This window comes from Athalia rosae, chromosome 6, assembly GCF_917208135.1.
Source record: "Athalia rosae chromosome 6, iyAthRosa1.1, whole genome shotgun sequence".
Classification (NCBI taxonomy): domain Eukaryota; kingdom Metazoa; phylum Arthropoda; class Insecta; order Hymenoptera; family Athaliidae; genus Athalia; species Athalia rosae.
In genome coordinates this window covers 2263546-2282713 of record NC_064031.1, presented here as the reverse complement: position 1 = coordinate 2282713, position 19168 = coordinate 2263546, and the positions used below count along the sequence as shown (strand labels likewise).

General features: G+C 38.0%; 3 protein-coding genes across 8 annotated transcripts; 1 reads left to right on the top strand and 2 right to left on the bottom strand.

The window, feature by feature from the left end:
* Window positions 1-3210: 3210 nt before the first annotated feature.
* Window positions 3211-7234, bottom strand: LOC105691791 (zinc finger protein ZFP2-like). Of its 3 annotated transcripts, none has more exons than XM_020855688.2 (12): window positions 7095-7234; window positions 6345-6577; window positions 5993-6235; window positions 5739-5948; window positions 5317-5645; window positions 4999-5240; window positions 4734-4914; window positions 4425-4662; window positions 4198-4338; window positions 4003-4122; window positions 3643-3789; window positions 3211-3564 (listed from the first exon to the last, which is right to left on the bottom strand). In XM_020855688.2, exons 2-12 carry the CDS (start codon window positions 6564-6566, stop codon window positions 3322-3324), a joined length of 2316 nt encoding a protein of 771 aa, XP_020711347.1. In that variant the 5' UTR covers window positions 6567-6577; window positions 7095-7234; the 3' UTR covers window positions 3211-3321. The 3 variants fall into 3 exon arrangements, with proteins under 3 accessions (XP_020711347.1, XP_012265939.1, XP_012265938.1); XM_012410516.3 differs by having other exon boundaries at window positions 5739-5918; XM_012410515.3 differs by lacking the exon at window positions 7095-7234 and adding an exon at window positions 6777-6922.
* A 201-nt stretch (window positions 7235-7435) lies between these two features.
* On the top strand, window positions 7436-11722 carry LOC105691792 (glycerol kinase-like). 4 transcript variants are annotated; one of them, XM_012410517.3, is made up of 10 exons: window positions 7436-7978; window positions 8153-8411; window positions 8476-8693; window positions 8755-8967; window positions 9050-9160; window positions 9233-9489; window positions 9590-9795; window positions 9909-10046; window positions 10118-10195; window positions 10280-10565. In XM_012410517.3, the coding sequence occupies exons 1-10, from the start codon at window positions 7898-7900 to the stop codon at window positions 10375-10377; spliced, it is 1659 nt and encodes a 552-aa protein (XP_012265940.3). In that variant the 5' UTR covers window positions 7436-7897; the 3' UTR covers window positions 10378-10565. The 4 variants fall into 4 exon arrangements, 2 of the variants coding, with proteins under 2 accessions (XP_012265940.3, XP_020711348.1); XR_007278825.1 differs by lacking the exons at window positions 10118-10195; window positions 10280-10565 and adding an exon at window positions 11282-11722 and having other exon boundaries at window positions 9905-10046; XR_007278824.1 differs by lacking the exon at window positions 10280-10565 and having other exon boundaries at window positions 9905-10046.
* On the bottom strand, window positions 10688-12267 carry LOC125501356 (testis-specific serine/threonine-protein kinase 4-like). The gene is made up of 6 exons (XM_048656841.1): window positions 12106-12267; window positions 11849-12018; window positions 11634-11783; window positions 11295-11568; window positions 10991-11170; window positions 10688-10921 (listed from the first exon to the last, which is right to left on the bottom strand). The coding sequence occupies exons 1-6, from the start codon at window positions 12265-12267 to the stop codon at window positions 10688-10690; spliced, it is 1170 nt and encodes a 389-aa protein (XP_048512798.1).
* Window positions 12268-19168: the final 6901 nt, after the last annotated feature.

Below are 19168 nucleotides of genomic sequence, written 5' to 3'. Positions count from 1 at the left end.
CTTTTGTATTTTCTTTTTTTTTTTTTTTTTGTTTTTTTTGTTTTTTGGTTTTTTAATCAATCCAAGCTTACATATTTTAATGGCTGCAGTAATAAACCCCATCCAACCTCCTTCTCCTCCTCCTCCTCTCTATACGTAGCATGATTCATTATCAGCCGAGCAACCTCATAAAGGATCATTAATATTATTCCTTAGACAATGTAACATGCTTTCGCACTAACCGCATATAATAAAAAATAGGCATCCCTAACTTAACTCTCAGTTATAGTACATGTTTTATATATACATGCACCGATATGCGTACGTACCTATGTATGTATATAATATACGTGGGATAGATTTATACAGAGAAAATTTATGCGAGTACTGCAGATGGAGGAGAAGAATTGGAAATTTTCTCTTTTTACAAAAATCTGTTCACGATTTTGAAGTTAATTTTTTGATTTTATTTTTCACCTAGGTCTGCACGAGAATAAATAAAGACACGAAGAATATGTGTGTGTGTGTGTGTGTATATAAAAACACTTGGGTAGAGCGAGTGTAAGTCCGGTATAAGTATAATATTCATAAAATACATCAATTTCAAGGGTCAACGGCGGGTGTAGGACGCGGTGACCAGGGGATAAAATGTGAAAGAGATGAAGGGTCGGTATAATGCAGCACGGGGTGTGTTTATAGGTATACGTATACGATCGCGTGGTAGAAGCCGGACTATACCTATAAATTATTGTTATTATTTATATGCGATACAAAAAAATTATAGAAAGTAAAATAATGGGAGAAAAAAGATTGGGGGGGGGGGGGGGGGGTAGAAGAGGAGAGAAAAAATAATGAATAAATAAAAAAGAACGGAAGGAAGGGTTAAGAGGCAAAAAGGTATACATGTATAGGTAGCTACCCTTGGTACGCGTGTATGGTGAAATGAAAAATACGTCCTTTCTCTTAATTAATAGCTTATTTACATAGCGTTTTGGTTAATTCTACATAAAAACATTGGTTCATTAATCAAATGCTGATGTGTACTAATGACTCCGATCCCTTGACTCGGAGAAGGTGGATGTTAGTCTGACTATATACAACCTTGACGAATGCAGGGCTACGAGAATATTCATCTTAGAAATATACGTGACATGGGCATACCCCGTGTACTATTACAGATGTGCTTGTAACTTTTCTTCGACCACTTTTATTAATCTTACGATAATTAATTTCATCGAAAAACTACCCCCTGTACCGATCGCAATTGAAATATTTGATTTTGATTTTGAATTATTTAGCGTGTAATTAAAACGTAACGCACGTTTATCCCGTGCGTAAATTTCTAATGTTGGAATACAACTCAAATATATGATATATACATGTATCATATATGTAAAGAGCAACGCTTATAGAATAATAATTACATACGCGTTACACCCGACGTGTTCTCCACTCCGTTTCCCCGTAGGATAATCTAATTATCGCTGTTGGACCTATAACGTTACTACCTAGCAAACCGTAGTTAGTTAGTAATAACACATACAGTGGGGAACTCCAACTAATGATAACACCCAGGCGAACATTAACCGAACTCTCTTAGCGGTCTGTGCGTTCAAACTGGAAACTTTAAACAAATCCATCAATTATCCACGTTTGTTTATATATCGACAATTTTTTGGATTTTTTTATTTTTTCACATTGATCTCTCTGATCACGAATACGAAGGTATACAGCTGTATTCTTTTCGCGAAGCAACGCTAATTATGAAGATAACTTAATGCAGAGTTGAGGTGAATTTTGACAAATTGAGAATTGAAATTTTCACTCGAACTGCAGAACCAACTCCGGATTAAATATCTTTATTATATGGTGAATGAATTTTAGTCTACGTAGAACTTAAAGCGAAGCATAAGCTCATTACGTAAGACTCCGTCATTTGATTTCAGAGGATCCTAAGAGACGAGGACTTTCGTACATGTATACGTACATTTCTCTCGGTTTAACATCCGAGATGCCTCTCCCTCAGCTATCTCTTCCTACGTTTCTCCTTTCCTCTTCGCTTTTCTACACTTACTCATATTCCGTACTGGAAGCTTTACTTGTAATTGCAGATATTAGGCCAGCAAGCTACTTTCGGCTTCCCGGTTTCATAAGTTCCATCGAGTTTCCGCCGCTCTCATCTTCATGGTCAACGAAGAAGAGGATATTGGTTACCGGGTTGCGGATTGTGGCTTTTACCTTGACAATATAACGGTTTCTATATACCTACATTGCGGTAGCGGTTTGGTCATTAGTCTCGTATTATGGCTCGAAAATTTCTTCATTGTTACAGCGTAAAGGGGGAGACTGGTAAAGAGAAAGGACACCATCTGGTTGGAAAAGATTCCCCGGATTTGCTCTCCATATATCTATAGGAATATCCCATATAATAAGGGTGAAGGTATAAAAATAGTAGGTTTGCAGATTTTAATGTGGGGAAAACTCCAAAAGTCGAATTATATAAGATCGGTGGAACCGCGGCGAACTCTTCTTCGCGAAAATCCGCACCGAGCCCGCTGAAAATCTAATTCTTCTCCTTGGAGCGAACCAAGAAGCCAGAAGCCAAAAGACATTAAGAGGTGACATGGAATTTCCCAGGTTTGATTATTACTCACGCTCAATTTAACTTATAGAGACGCCACCAAGATTCTCGCCTCGCATCCAAACGGGCATAAAGGACATCTCCTGGGGCATAATTGATCACTGAATGGAAGCTTCCTCGGTGGTTCTCTGAACCCCCTATACTCAATTTCACTCATTCTTCTCCTTTATTCTTATTCTTTTACTTTTTTTTTCTCTTATTCCTATATCATTTACCAACTTCAATTTATAGGTGCACGTATAGCTCTTTGCCTAATTCATTATTATATAGGATCCTCTAACTGCACTTGAAAATTGCATAATTGCAATTCTATTCTCTTGTGATTGATCATGATTATTTCCTATTGAATGAATATTTCCGATTGAAATTCGGTTTTTTTACCTCTTCAGGTACCGAAATTTACCTGGTAATGGTACGAGTTTTGTGTAATTCTGTATTTGAAAAACGAATGGGCGATAACTCAGACTACCGATAATTGATAACTTCCCTGCTGAGTTATTCTCGTACTTTATTATCAACATTATTTTTGGACGATAGGTGGTAGGAATATTGAAATGATCTAGGAAGGGTAATAAAAATGTTGAGATCGGTTTGATGTTTGAATTATTATTCATTTTATTTGATCAATTTTTATTCGATTAATCATTTTTCGTTTGACATAAATTCTGGAAGCGGTCTATACTTATAATCGGTAATATTTATCATGTGTTTTCACTAGTTTGTACTAAATTTAACCAATTTCTTCCATCCCCCGTAGCGGAAGCTGGAATTCTTATCTGTACCAATCGTACTGAGTTTTTATCCCCCACAATTTCTTCGTAATGCGATGTGGTCGGTACAACTATTGTCGAACCGTCTTCGCTTTCGTTATAGCTATAAACTTCTTCTACGTGTTCGGAATCTTCAGCTTTACATCCCATTACTTCATTTTCAGTGAAGTCCATCTGAATGAAAAATAAAACGGTCAGATTATCTCGTGGTTATTTTGCGATATAACTGTCATTTTATATTATATTCGAGACCTGGCCGTCAACGACGAGATGATCGACGTCTTCTTCCGCGATTGTTTCCTCCGATGGAATACCTAGGACGCTACCTTCCTGGTATATCTCATCCCCTTCTTGTATAATTACGTGATCTTTTAAATCGGTTATGTACAATTCGGTCTCCTGCGTCATGAAAGTAAAGTTCCATGGGTCAATCGCGCGATAAGATCAAAACTCATATATCTTGGTTCTTTTTTTGTTCTTTCAGGTCAGGACGGGGAAAAAGGAAAATATATTCATAGGTAGGATCAAAAAATAGATGGAGATACGGAATAGGTCAAATTTTATTGCTAGATCTGAAATAGGGCGCACGTGAAATGGGATACGAATATTTACCTGTTCGTGGTCCGCGCCCTCCATCAAAAGTTCAACGTCCCCATCCGGTATCGTGATTACTTGATCATCTTCGGTAGTCAATCGCGGTTGATTGACAACTATTGTATCGTTCAAATGACCCTGAAAATTCAAATTATTATACAATGCGATTCCGACTGATTGTGAGATTATACCGTTCGAAGTAATTATTTATACCTGGGTTTGCATGTGAGTATAGAGTAGAGGTTTTCTCATAAATCCCATCCCGCAGACCAAGCATTCGTAGGGTTTTTTATCGCTGTGTATAAACCGGTGAGCGTTTCTGTTGTCTCTGCTGTTAAATGCTTTTCCACATACCTGAAACGTGTTGATTTTATATCAGTAACTCAGAGATAAACGTTTCTAGTGTCGAGCCATAAAAATTAATGTCTTGTTCAACTCACTTCGCATAGATACGGCTTTTCGCCCGTATGAATACGCATGTGTTTCTTGAAGTGCTCCGGGTAGACAAATGTCGCGGTGCACGTCGGGCACTTGAATGGTCTCTCTCCTGTGTGAGCAGCCTTTATGTGGTAGTCCAGAAGTCTACGTCTTTTGAATCCTTTACCGCAATCGTTGCATTTATATCGTTTATCGTTGTAGTGTGTCGCGCGCTTGTGAGATTGGAGGTTCGATCTTTGACTGAAATTAGAATTAAACGCATCTAGCTTCTGGAGCGTCAGTTTCGAAAATCGACAGTATTCAATATTTACCTAAATGTTGCTCCGCAGAATTCACATTGATAGGGCTTTTCTCCGGTATGAGTCCGTTCGTGATCCCTTATCTCAGCTTTACGCGCGAATGCCTTACCGCAAATTCTACATATGTATGGCTTATAACCGGTATGAACTATGTTGTGAACCTCCAGGTTATGCGGGGAACCAAACGCTTTGCCTAGTAAATTACGCAGTCTTACGTTGAAGTAAACGAAACAGTGACGAGTGATTTTTCTAGATATTAGGCTGAATTGTAACTCACCACATTGATGGCAAACGTACTCTTTTAGACCATTGTGCGTTCTTTCGTGTTGATTCAAGTTTTGCTGACTCAAAAAAGTCTTGTTGCATTGGCGGCACTCGAAAGGTCTCGGTCGCACTTCGTGCGTCTTGACGTGAGCCTTGTAAGTATACTTTGATGCAAAATCTTTGCCGCAAGTTTCACAGGCATATGGTCGTACACCAGTGTGCGTATTAATGTGTTCCTCTAACAAATTTCTGGAACTGAGAACGGAGGGGTGACTTTAGTTGGTATTTTTTAGCGGTGAGTAGTATAAAGTTTCTACAGATTGATACGCACCTGTATCTCTTACCACAGGTTTCACATGGCCAAGATTTTGCCTGTGGGTAGTGAACTCTTTTGTGAATTCTGAATAGTCGTAAATTACTGAATATTCTGTTGCAGACTTCACATTGAAAGTCTCCTTCTTCATTGGCAACGTGATCGTCCAGATGAATGGAAAGTTCATTTCTCTTTCTGAATTCCATACTGCATATGTCGCAGATGTACAAACGCGCATCGTGGACATTTTTCAAATGCGCTGTGATTGCTTTTGCATCGCCCACAGCTTTTTCCTCATCATTGGTACATAGTAAACAAGTATACATTGAACCATCTCGCTCTACTAGCTGCGAAAAGTTACCGAAAATTATTTCTGATTACGAATTACTGATCTGTATATATGCTTAGCTTTGTTGCGTATTAGTTGATGAGCTACTTGCCTGTTCTGGAGCGGTTTCCGTCTTCATATTAAGTTTACTTTTTTTTGCATTGGATTTTCTCGTTTCCAAAACGTCGGTGTTGGCGTCAGCTTCAACTTTTATGTATACACTATGCACGTCTTCGTCGAGTAGTTCTATGTTTTCCATACTCTCGGCCTGACTATTGGCTGCTTCCTCTTCCTGTGAATAACAGTGTTCCAAACATACGTTCTTTAAAGAAAAATAGGAATAAATGTATATGCTTGACATCGTACCTTATCTAGGGTATTGTCGGTGGCAACTTTTGGAGAATTGTTGATTTTTTTCTTAACTTTCTGTTTGAATTTCGGATTTCCAGGTGATTCTGAGGCCTGTATGTCCAGGTTTTCCACATAATCGTGGTCATTGCATTCTTCTTCATCTTGATGAACAGCATTGGCTAACTTTTGAGCCGTTCTTTTATAGTTTGTGTATATTTCTAGTTTTACTTCTGCCAGTCTACTTTCCAATTCATCGACCTACAAAATAGAATTATAGACCATTTTTCAGAGTATTCTACCCTGAATTAGTTATGAACTTATTGCATCTGCAACAGTATTATGAATAAGAGGAACTCATTCCTCCTACCTCATTGAATAACTTGAAGCATTTTTTGCAGACTACCAAGGAATGCACACTTTCTTTATTCAATTCTACGTCTAGTACGGAACATATTATATCCACTAGCGGTTTTTCTGTTGCAGCAACAGAAGTTGAGCCAAATATTTTAACGCTATTTCTTGTCGATACTCCAACTTTGCTGTTGCAGATCAAACAATGCGTACAATCTTTTTCTGCGTCCGCAGTCATTGCAAAGGCATCTGAAATATAGGAAGAGATGGGAAATATTAACAATGAGTTGTTAGAATCAAATTCAGAGCAAAGTTCTCGAAAAGGGGATCTTTTAAATGTATTCTTAGTTATGTAAAAACGTTAGTTCATTAAAAAAAAATCAAAATACAGAAACTGGGAAGAAAGAATTATGAATAAAGTAGGAAGAACTTAAAGTTGTCATCTAACCTTAAATCGTGATACATTTTGAAGCAATTTTCGAAAAGATTGAATTTGATAAATGATGTTAGAAAGATTTTGGACTGATGAATTTCAACGAGAGGGTGAAAGCTAGTGATTCAAAAAATAGGATGATCGAATATAGTTGGTGCCTGTGTATGAAATGCAAGTATGAAACATAACGGATTTGACAAAATAACCCTGCATGAAATGGTGGTAAAGAAAATCGAGTGAGAAAACAAATAATAATTGTGTAAAGAATAAGTTTTCTGTGACATCGTTAAAAATTGCAAGTATAGAAAATTATAAAAAGTTGCCAGCACTGACTTGAGAACTTTCGTTTGGTCAATCCGAGAGATTGGTAGCGACCAAAATAGCAGAGAGAAACCTCCTTCGCAACGCCATTTACGTCCCCTTATGAAAACGGGAGTAAATGACCAGACGCCTTCGTAGTTCGCCGACAACTATAGGGGTGTGGAAAAGACCCCCATATAAAACGTGGCAACGCGCCTGATCTTTAAAAAATATAAACTGAACGTCCAGAATAGATATCGGAGAATAATTTACTTGACCTAAAGAAGGCAAACGGAAATACTATCTGATTAACAGTTACCATTTATTAAATAATTAGATGTGAAAAATTCGTTAAAGCGCCGCGCCACCATATACCTTTAAACTGACGTTTCGTCCGCTAGTAAAGATTGGCGGTAGTGCAGACGACGTTGAGCTCAGTTCACAACAGAAAATATTTCAGCGTGAATAACCCTATATTTTCTTCTGTTTAACCTAAGCTGAATGGCCGAATAATACATTAATATTTTTCTATACTATATATACTATCTCTAAAATGACAATTACTCGAGATTTTCATTCATCGATTTCCTAAATTCCTATGTTTTTTTAAGTGTGGTCTATGTTGCATAATACGAAATTGTGACGTCTACCATTGCGTCTGCTGGAACGTTATCTGTCAAATGCATTCGAGGAGTTTATAGTATTGATTCATTTATGAGTGTTTAGTTTATCAGTGCAATAAATCATTAGTCTCTACACTAAATTTAATTGCCCGTTCAGAGGGTTCTTATGAGCAACTAATAGTGAATTTCCGTCATTGTTTAAAAATTTTGCAAATGATTAAAAATGAGTCAATGAGCAGATACGGCCCACTTGTCGGTGCTATTGACGAAGGGACCGGCAGTGCGAGATTTTTGGTAATTTAAAATTTCACCACCTTTGCCAAACTCCGTAAAGTAATTATCAGTATCAGGGATTTCAACTGCAATGCATTTCCACATCTGTTAACTATAACTCGACTGAATAACAGCTCACAAGCTCATGACAATCAAACCTTAGGAATACAAAGTGAGGGTTCAAATCCTTTACAGGTTTTTGCCGCTAATACAGCAGAGGTGTTGACCTACCATCAAGTATCAATAACGCAATCGTGTCCGAAGGAAGGATGGGTTGAACAAGATCCCTTAGAGATATTGAGAGCTGTTCAAGAGTGTCTTGATCAAACGGTTACAAATTTACAGCAATTAACAATTGATCCTTCGGATATTGTCGCTATTGGGGTAACAAACCAAAGAGAAACAACAATTGTCTGGGACTCCGTGACTGGAGAACCATTGTATAATGCCATAGGTATGTTGAGAATGATGATTCAGGATTATGGATCCACTGTGAATCGATTATTTTGTCTGTGTAGTATGGATGGATATGCGAACCACCAGTATCGTTGATGAGATTCTCAAAAAAGTTCGATATCAAAATAAGAATTACTTAAAACCGTTGTGTGGACTACCAATTAGTCCATACTTCAGTGCTTTAAAATTAAAATGGCTGCTAAAAAATGTTCCTCGAGTGAGAGAGGCCATAAAACAGAAAAGATGTTTGTTCGGAACGGTAGATTCTTGGATTATTTGGGTGAGCGTTTCAGATTTGTTAGATCGGTAATTTCATTTTATAATCTGTCATCATTCCTCAGAATCTAACTGGTGGAATAAATGGCGGTGTGCACAGTACAGATGTGACAAATGCCTCCAGGACAATGCTGATGAATATAGAAACCCTTAAATGGGATCCAGTGTTGTTGTCCTTTTTTGATATTCCTCTTGATATACTACCTCAAATACGTAGTTCCTCAGAAATCTATGGCCATATTCAAGAAGGATTGTTGAGGGGGGTTCCTATATCAGGAGTAAGCCTCAGCATAAAAATCAACCGATTCCTTCAATTCCTAGCCCACAAGGATAATCAATCAATGGTAACATCTTTTTCAGTGTCTAGGAGATCAACAATCAGCACTAGTCGGTCAAATGTGCCTGCAACAAGGCCAAGCAAAAAGTACCTATGGCACGGGTTGCTTCCTTTTGTACAATACAGGTTCTGCGGTAAGAATATTTTCTAAAGATAACGAGTTATCTGGAGAACTAAGTAAACGAACTTGGTTCTATATCTTTCAGATCGTAGATTCGTCTCATGGTTTGTTAACAACAGTTGCTTATCAATTTGGTGCCAATGCACAACCTGTATATGCCCTAGAAGGTTCAGTTGCGATAGCTGGTGCAGTTATACAATGGTTGAAAGAAAACTTAGGGATTTTAACAGATGTTAATGAATGTGAATCTATAGTCCAACAAGTTTATAGCGATAATCGAATTACTTTCGTACCTGCATTTGCCGGGTTGTATGCCCCCTATTGGAGAAAAGATGCTCGGAGGTGAGAGTCTTATGAATTTTTGACTTGTGTGAAGAAAGCATGGGTGCTTTGGTGTAGGGTTTCTCTTTGATATTCAGCTATTGCAATGTCATATTTTCAGCGTTATATGTGGGATAACAGAGGATACTAACAGCGCGCATATTATAAAGGCTGCTTTACAAGCCGTATGCTTTCAGACACGCGATATTTTAGAAGCCATGAAGAAAGATACTGGCTTGGTATTATCGAAACTTTTAGTAGATGGTGGTATGACCACAAATAATTTACTCATGCAAATGCAAGCTGATATCTGTGGTGTGCCTGTGGGTAAGTTTTATGCTTTCTTCAAAGCGTGTTTACAGAATATAACGCAATTCCATTTCACAGTTTGTCAAAGAGAAATTTGTAATATTATTTACACGTAATCTTTCGCAAGGAAGTCAGGCCATTAATGTGTGAAACTACTGCACTGGGTGCTGCGATTGCTGCTGGCTGCGCAAGTGGTATACGTAAATGGGATGTCAAGCTCGACGCAGCTGTACCAAGCGATACTTTTATCCCTTCCATAACTGAGGATGGTAAGAATGTTAATTTACCTAGTGCTAGTCGATTCAGTCTCAATTGAAATCTATGATTTACTTCGAATCAGAGCGAGATGTTCTCTATTCTCAATGGAAAATGGCAATTGATCGGAGCTTGGGTTGGGAGCCCTTAGTGGATGAAGATGGTACTTGTCCAAATTAATCTCATAGAGTTATTTCTGGTCCGTTTTCGCTTATCCAACTGAATAGTTTACCCTTTTCTTTTGCAGAGGAAATGGAAAAGATTCACGCGATAACCGCGCCCGGCATTTTTATTATGAGTACAATGGTGCTGCTAATATTTGCGAGGTATAGATCAATGCTTTAGTGATTTTATAACGAGAAGGCTGAAGAAAGATGAACTTTTAATTCTAGCATTTCTGTCATTGCAATATTTGCGTATGTATTCATTGCACGATCAAATACCTTCACAGTATGTATTAGAGTAAAAAGGCGTAGTTAGTTTAGCGGAAAGGATCATGAAATCCTGCAGTGAATAAAATGTTGTAAATTTTATACCGAATGGTATTATCGTGTTCAATTTCATTCAATCCACCATTTACATGTATAAAAAAAAAGAAATAAACCTATTAGAAATGCGTTGTCAATTTGAAAAAATGCCAAAAAAAGTCTGGATATTATGCAAGGTCTTCATCTTGGTAGCTTGATTTTCCTTCTTTCTCTGGCTCAACGAAGTCTACGTTCAAAGTTGAAGAAATTGTTTTTGCTAAATCGGACTTTGCGTCCGTCATCTGAGCTTTTTCTTCTACTTTTAATTTCGTAGACAACTGTTTATGATCTTTTTTCAAAATTTTATCAACTTCTTTCTCCGAACAATGTTCCATACCCTTATCGAAAACTGCAGGCAAATCCTGCAACACAAAAATTCAAGTTCAATGTAGAAAGACTGACTGAAATTTTATTCGTCCTTTTCTGATTACCATCGAATAATCTGTTGTTGATGTTTGCGCGACAGCAATCGAAGCGGCTAACCAGGAATCATTTCTTATTATCGCGATACGAAGTCTGGAACTTTGAGGTGCAAGAATTCGAGTTATGAGAGCTCGGCATTCGGACGAAACCTTTGGTTCCTTCGGGAACGTCACCTTATTTTGTACTTGCTACTAGGATGAAGGAAATGCTAGTCACGTTGTTGTACGGCAGTTTGAATTGAAAATAAAATAGAAGGATATTCTAATTTGCCGCTGTTTGAAAATATTTGTTGATTCCAGTGTACCTGGGTACCTTAAGAAGCTGGGCGTAGTTTGTATCGTCGAAAGGAAGTCTGCCGTATACCATTGTATACAAAACCACACCCATGGACCAAATGTCCGATAACTGTGGCTGGTAAGGGACACCCCTAAGAATTTCCGGAGAAGCGTATGCGTAACTACCGCAAAACGTTTCGCTGAGGGGTGCTATTCCATTTTTGGGTTTCATGTGACCCCGAGCGAATCCAAAATCCGATAATTTTATGTTGAAGGCGGAGTCGATTAACAAATTCTCGCATTTTATATCCCTATGTGCAGTTAAATGATCCTATCAAATTCTGGTACTTGGTCCGTTGTTTTATTTTCCCTTTACCTGTGAACCACACCTCGTTCATGGCAATAATCGACGGCGTCGATCAATTGCCTAAACCATCGGCGACCTCGTCCTTCGTCTATGTGAGAATCCCGACGTATTACATCCAATAAACTACCATTCTGCGCAAATTCCATTACTATGTAAACCCTGTACATATTTTAGAATTACGGTGAGAAATTCAGAGTAGAATTTGTTCCATCGTTCGCTCGTACCTATGCGTTGTTTCGATTGCTTGAAGAAAACGAATTAAATTCGGATGTCTCAGTCCTTTGACGACTTCGATTTCGCGGGGTAAAAATTTTTTCAAATAATCCCCTGGGGCCTGAAATTTCGAGACGATTTTTACCGCCACTCGACAACCGTGGCGTTCGGATTTAGCGACCTGCAGAAAACGCGAAGAGAGGTAATAATGTCAGTATATTTTAACACATTATTAAACGATTCGTTGAATCTTTTTCCCTCAACGTGCCTTTACGGTCGCGTATGATCCAGTACCGATAGTTTGTCCCAAGGTGTAGCCGTGCGTTTCTAAAACTGTTAATTTCTTGTCAGATTTTTCACCATTCTTGGATCCTCCATCGTTTTTTTGCGGTTTTGCTTTTGGATCAGCGATTATCGGTAACGCTGCCATATTCGCTATCAAAATCGCGATGAAACGTTTTTCTTTCTATACGTGTCCCCTCAATTTCTCCAGAATCGAAGCATTTTCCTTTTCTCACTACTCTGGATAGATAAATACATAATCCTAATACAATTCGGTTTATTCGAAACTGATTCCTCCAGCGCTAGATTTTCATCTGCATCGTGAACGATATGTCATCTAAAACGTCATCATAAATTCGATTTCATTGATTACCGAAGAGATTCAGGTCCAAGTAATTAACATTTGAATTATTCAAATCAATTCGGCGCCTCGGGTTGTCAGGGAGGTGGCGCCATCAGGGGTGAAGTATCGATCTGGCGAACCAGTTTTGCCGCAAAATCGGGGCGGGAATGCATACGAATTTCTCAAACTCTCACGACATCGTGCAGAAGTAACGAAAGCCCGCTCTTGAATCGTGATGTTATATTTTCATCTTGGCGGATCAAATGAATCGAAAAAATGAAGAAAAAAGTGGAAGTGAATCGGTATGAGCCAGTAATCACATTTACTGCTTACTTTCTTGTTGCACAACAATTCGCGCGGGCTAGCAGGCGTTTCATTGTTACATCCAGACTCTGACGTATTCGATCTAGATTACATTATTATGCTTCATCTACCGCATCTCCAAAGTTCCCAAGTCGGTTGTACATGAATACGGTGTTATATATACGTGCAGAAAAATTTTACAGCCGTACGATTATACACACGTATAATCTAGGCTCTCAATCACATCGGCGAATCTGTAGTAAATTACTGGATTATGCGTAGTTCACACTTTCCCTATTTATAACCGTAGGATTTCGATGCTAATTAACATATCCGTAGAAAAAATCAAGCGGTCCATTTGAAAAAACGGACGTTATCTCATGATTAAAAATTAGAATATTACACCTGGGCATTCGGTTTTTGTTGTATTTGTCGCAGGTAGAAGTTGCGAACTTAGTGATAAAATTGCAGATGTTTTGAGCTGCATAAAGTGGATGGAGCGAACGGTCATTAAAATCTTTGGGTGGATCTCCTAACGTCTCGAGGAACGATTTCCGGCAGGTAAAAGTGGCTACGCGAAGGAAGTAATCGCGTAGTCTTGATACAGCTAGGCGTGGGATTGACTGCGTACACAGTTTAATTGCCTTTACCTTCTCTGGTTCACCGTATACAAACGCTTGGAAAGCCATCTTTGATAATGTGTATATACGTATACGTATGTACGTGTGGATATAGGGTGTGTGTATATACGAGTGTACTGGATCTCGATTGTCTTTGGTAAAGTCGTACTTGTTCGTATATACCCCGTATAACCGGAGGTAGGAGAGAGAAAGATGAAATTTCTCGACTTTGCACAAACAGAAGGAAGGTAAAGGAATATTAAATTGCCGGAAGACATCCTAACGGACGATTCCCAACCGACAAGTGCTATTGTTACGTAGTTGAAGCGTAATTCTTTACTACCGTAGATTAATCCCGCACAATTTCGTACACAGCTGTACGTATATTTATATTTATATTTGTATATATGTAAATACTTTCCCTGAGGGTATTTTCTACATATACATATGATAGGATGCACCCCAAAGGCGATACATCATTTTTCAGATCCGATGGAAGAGGATAATTCTTTCTAGAATCCACGTAGAAACGAAAAACAAATATGTACCTTCTGTCGTTCGGTGAAATCTGATGTAACTTTTTCCCTCCGATGAACCTAGAGATCGAGACTGACGGTGAATGATTGTTTAATTTTCGTTCACTCGCAAAGAATATTGAATTGAAAGTGGAGAAGCTTTCGTATTTTATAACGATTAATATTTCTGCGATCGACTTCCCCATTCGTTCAACGTTCTTCTCTCTTCAGGTTCAAGGTTTTCCAATCCAAGCTTCTACACGTGTACACCTATTACATGTATTTATAAAGCGAACAGCGAAAGTGAAGATCGCAGAAAGCGAACTGCATTCCGCAGACCGTGCATAGAACCTACGGAGGATTCACCCGGGTGATATTTTATCTTGCGAAAAACGAAACAGAAACAGAAAAAAAAAAACAAGTAAAATAAAATAACAAGACGACAAAAAACAAACAAACGGGATGAAGGTATTAATCATCATCATCCAACATTTTATTTCAATTTATTCGCAGCTTTCCTTCATAGCCGGTAATATCTGCTACATCGATTCGGATAACCTTTGACCCTTAAACATCGTCCGCGGACCGTCTGCATTCTGCACTAGGCTAGAAGAAAGATGAGAAAGTCGTTTGAAGTACTTGAACGTCATATAGAGTAGGTATATACCTGAGGGACTAACAGCAGCATCTACACGCGTGTATAACGTACACAACGAACGCCCGCATATTCAGGATCGGAGAATTTATCGCATGTTTGCCAAGACCGTTTAGATGTTTTTTTCCGAAACTGACTGATACGTGAGTTTATTTATATTTAATTTAACCGAAATGAATGAAATTTATTCACCTAAATGCGAAAGAATGCAAGGGTCTGAAAAGTAGGTGCGTGTGAACAAAAAAAAGAAGAGAAAGATAAATAAATCCAAAAAAAGTAGACAAATAAAATGGCAAATATGACTACTTGACTGTGTAATTTAATTGCATTAGGTGCTAACGAAGTATAGTGGAATGTTTTACTCTCGACTACCTCGTGATTATTGTTGTAAACCAAATTCAATTAGTGTTGGATATGGTGCGTGTATAATAATGTATTAAAATTAACAAGTATCCGGTCGTATTTTTCGCGGGTCAGTTCTTCGACGATACATTTCTAATTACGCATTATTTCCCTGACGAATAAAAAGAAGAAGAAATTAACCGCTATACGGTTATAAAATAGTATACGGCATAAAATATATTCTGTCACGAATTATCATACGCGTAATCTTATTCGTAAGCGATATTCAGAGCGGCAAATATCATAGGCACGGATTTTGGCTTTTCGGGCGTTTGATGTCACCCGTTATAATCCTGATTTATCGTAACACACGGCACGATAAAAAGGAAGAAAAAAATTCCTCGGTCAAATAATCGATTAATGAAAATCTTGGTAACTTTCTCCTCGAGTTTTATCTGAACGGTCGCATCTCAATTAAGAAAAATCGATCGTTTTTGTCGTGCGTTAGTCTGGCTGGTTAAACTTTCGATGGATTTCTATCAAATTCACGACTCGAAAGTGATCAATAAAGTTGAATCGTCGACCGGCGTATTATTATCAACAGTTTTTTTTTTTTTTTTTCTATTTAATCACCTCTTTTTTCTCATTATACAAATTCCTGTGATCAAGTATGCAGATTCGCGCAAACTGGAGGAAGATCCGTATAGATCGCCATGAAAACGAAGTCATTATGAAATACAACGAACAGTAGTTTGCCGAAGCTTCTTACAAAATTCATGACTTTTCGAACGTTTTCAAAAGATCGATGAGCTTTCCTTCCCTCTTTTTATTCAACCGTACAATAATCTGAACTCATCCGATCATGGGAAGTGATTCAGAAGTCACGTACACACCAGATTAGATCGATTGGAAAACCGGATGTAGCAAAAGCGTCATTCGAAGATCGAATTACGAGAACGTACAATAATTTTCTTGGACAATAACTGACCTCATCGGTGACCTCTTCGCGAAGATCACCGTAGTTTTCTCCGCGATCGTCTCTCTATTTTTTTTTTTCTCATTTCCTCAACGTTATTTTCGACCGCACCGATCGCCCGGAGATCTTAGGATGTTATACATTAAAGTACCCATTATTCTCACATTACATAAAATTGCGTAATCGAACGATACGTATGTACGTACGTACATCGCACGTATTTTACATACCTATACCTATATGACTCACGGTGCGACTTTTGGGTATGCGTAAGCGTGTACGCGGTGACTATGGGATTCCCGAAAAATAATGGGTTATATAGCTTTATAAAATAACGTTGGAAAGGCTTTCTTCGAATCGTGCGAACCTTAATTATTAGCGCGTGAAGTAAAAATATATCCAGGTACGTGGCGTACATTAGGTTGTACGTACGCGAGTGTGTCCGAACGTTGTAAATAGCGGAGAAACAGCAGAAGCTCCCCGTACATAGGCAAAATAGGAATGTAATAATGGATCCGGTTTCTTATAATACAGGTAGAATATACCCGGCGATATAATACGAGCCGGCCTACCACGCCTACTAAATCTAAAATCTTATCTTCATTAATAACAGATTGTTCCTTTCGTAAAGTAGCGCGTAACTAAAGCATCTCCGGTTAAGAAATATTCACCAGTATTCCCACTACTACGTAAGCCCACAAGGAATTGCATTATCACCGTTATTGTTATTATCAAATTTTTGACAAAACGCATGAAATTGATTTCTCTTATATTTATACGAATAATTAAATATCGTCGTTGTACGTGCGGTCGCAAAATTATTGTAAAAACCGAAAGAAGAAACATAATTTTTATTGAAATTATTGTCGTATCATTTTAATTTACCTTTCCTTTTTTTTTTTTTTTCTTAATGATTTTGTAATAGGGTAGGAAACTTTATTAGTTTGAATAATGCATTATTGTCTTACGTAATGATCGAGGAATCGCGTTATTATACGATAACTGTAAGATTATACAAAACGTGTAGATAACGTGTAGATTATTCAAAAGTCTTTTCGAAAAAATTAACGGAGGCGAATAAATTGATCTGTATTCAGCTTGTTAGAAAGTTTTTCACATATTGGAAGTTGACGATATTTCCGAATATATTATTATTTTCTACGCGTTTGGGGAAAATATTTTTACGATTCGACTACCTGGCGTTTAGCGAACCACTTTTACTCTCGCGTATTGGGATACTTTGGTTTGATTTCTGCGGATTTTTTTCCGCTGAATTTTTCTACCTTCCATCGCATCGAAAAAAGAAGAAGACCTCCGGTGATACGTACGGTTATTATACGCGGAGGATTCGCGTTTCATCGATTTGAAAGTTCGCGCAAATAGATGATTATATCATTGCCATACACGCGGAGCAATTACATCAGCTGAAACGCGAGCAACCGATCATTAGACGGTAAATTTTATGGATTTACGTTTTGTGGGCAAAAAAAAAAAAAAAAAGAAAAAACAGAAGCGAGAAAAAATCGAATCCAAATTGAGCGCATCAAAAATGACGAGGAGATATAATACCGTAGCGGTAACTGAATTATAAAGTGTACCTAATATACACGTAGGTAAATTTTAGCCAGGTATGCATTCACTCGTACGATATCCTGATCCAGTACGAGGGAGAAAGTGAAAAAAGTAGTAAATCGGTGCGCGATAAAACCGTTTCCGATTTTTGTTCTTTTAATTTATTTCGTTTCTGAACAAAAATTATGCAAAACTGCATCTGAGGGGGATTCTTTTTTGCTCGAGAAAAAAAGTGAAAGAAAATCTCATTACGGTACATGTCGCGTCTGCACGAATATTTATCAGCTTCTTCGAAGAGGAACTTTGCGAAAAAAAATTTACTTTCATATTCACGATTAACGTGCATTTTTATGGTTCACGTTGTACCCACAGCTATTTTGCATAACGTAATTTTTAACTCCGTGCACGTTGAATGTAAGTCACGAACCGCTCGCGAGAAATATCAATCATTACTCAATCGAGTTAATTGAGCTTGACTCGACGACGTTCGGAATCGATGAATCATTTTCAAGGTCGCGTGAAATGCAGAAAAAAAAAAATGCAAGAAAAATTTAGTACGTGAATAAGTCAGTAACTGTAAGAGCGGAAATCGTACAGGTTGATTATAACGTATTTAGACGCGGACGAAAAGAATAACGATCGTAATAACGCACTCCATCCCCACGTCGAACTCTGTATTGAATTTAAATATTTATTATTCCATGAAACGTTGGGCTAAACTTTGCTCAATCCATTAGCGTCATGGGGACAGCTTGGTTGATTACCTAATCCATCCTTGTCGCGGATTAAGAGCAGTCTAAATTCACTTGAACTGAATCGCTGCCAGTAACAGCGGCGGCAGTGAGACTTACAGAATAAGTTGAGTGGCGAAAATAAATAGAGAAATAGAGAACTTAACTTCACTTATTTATTTCATACTTTCACCCACGGTTCGAAGGGGTGGCTTATTTTTTTCTCTGTTGAACTGCTTCGGAATTTTTCGAAAAGTTCACGAACGACAAAGTGATATATAAAATGAAAATTAGAAAAATTGCATTCGAGTCTTATACTTTATAATTGCGTAGATAACCCTAACCGACGTGACCTATGGGAATAAATAATCCAAACTAGTAGCTCGACGAGTTTAATTACGGTGTAATTATGCGCCATTGAAATTACATTTGTTCGGAAATTGAAAGCCTGATTTTTCTATTTTCATTGCACGTTACGTGAATTATGTATCCAAATAAAACGGACGTGTACGCACGTGGATCGTGCATGTATACATATCTATGTACATAGAATATATACGGAAGCGTATGTATGCGAACAGCAGTGAACGCAGCCTGAGCAAATCTACCCTTCGAAGCTGAATCATCTCTGTGAGCAAATAACCGAGCGTCGTATTTAATCGTTTGCACAAGGCGCGGACGCTTCGATCTTATATATAGGTATACACGCGATGTAAAATTGTGCGTATTGTCCGTAGGTTTATCTTGCAAATAAGGGGATGTTTGATTTTTCATTTTTTTTTTTCTTTTTTCTCATTACCGTTGTTTTTTTCGCCACCCGTGATTATCGACGGTAATTTACTTCTCCTTTTTTTTTTTTCTCTTGCAGAGATTCTCGATCGCGGATTAGAAAACAAGATGAATCGCGACGCGACATCCGGAGGAAGAGAAGAACTGGAAGCTCGAGAAAAAGAAGCAAAAAGAAGATGGCTAAGATTTTCTACGGTAAGCGA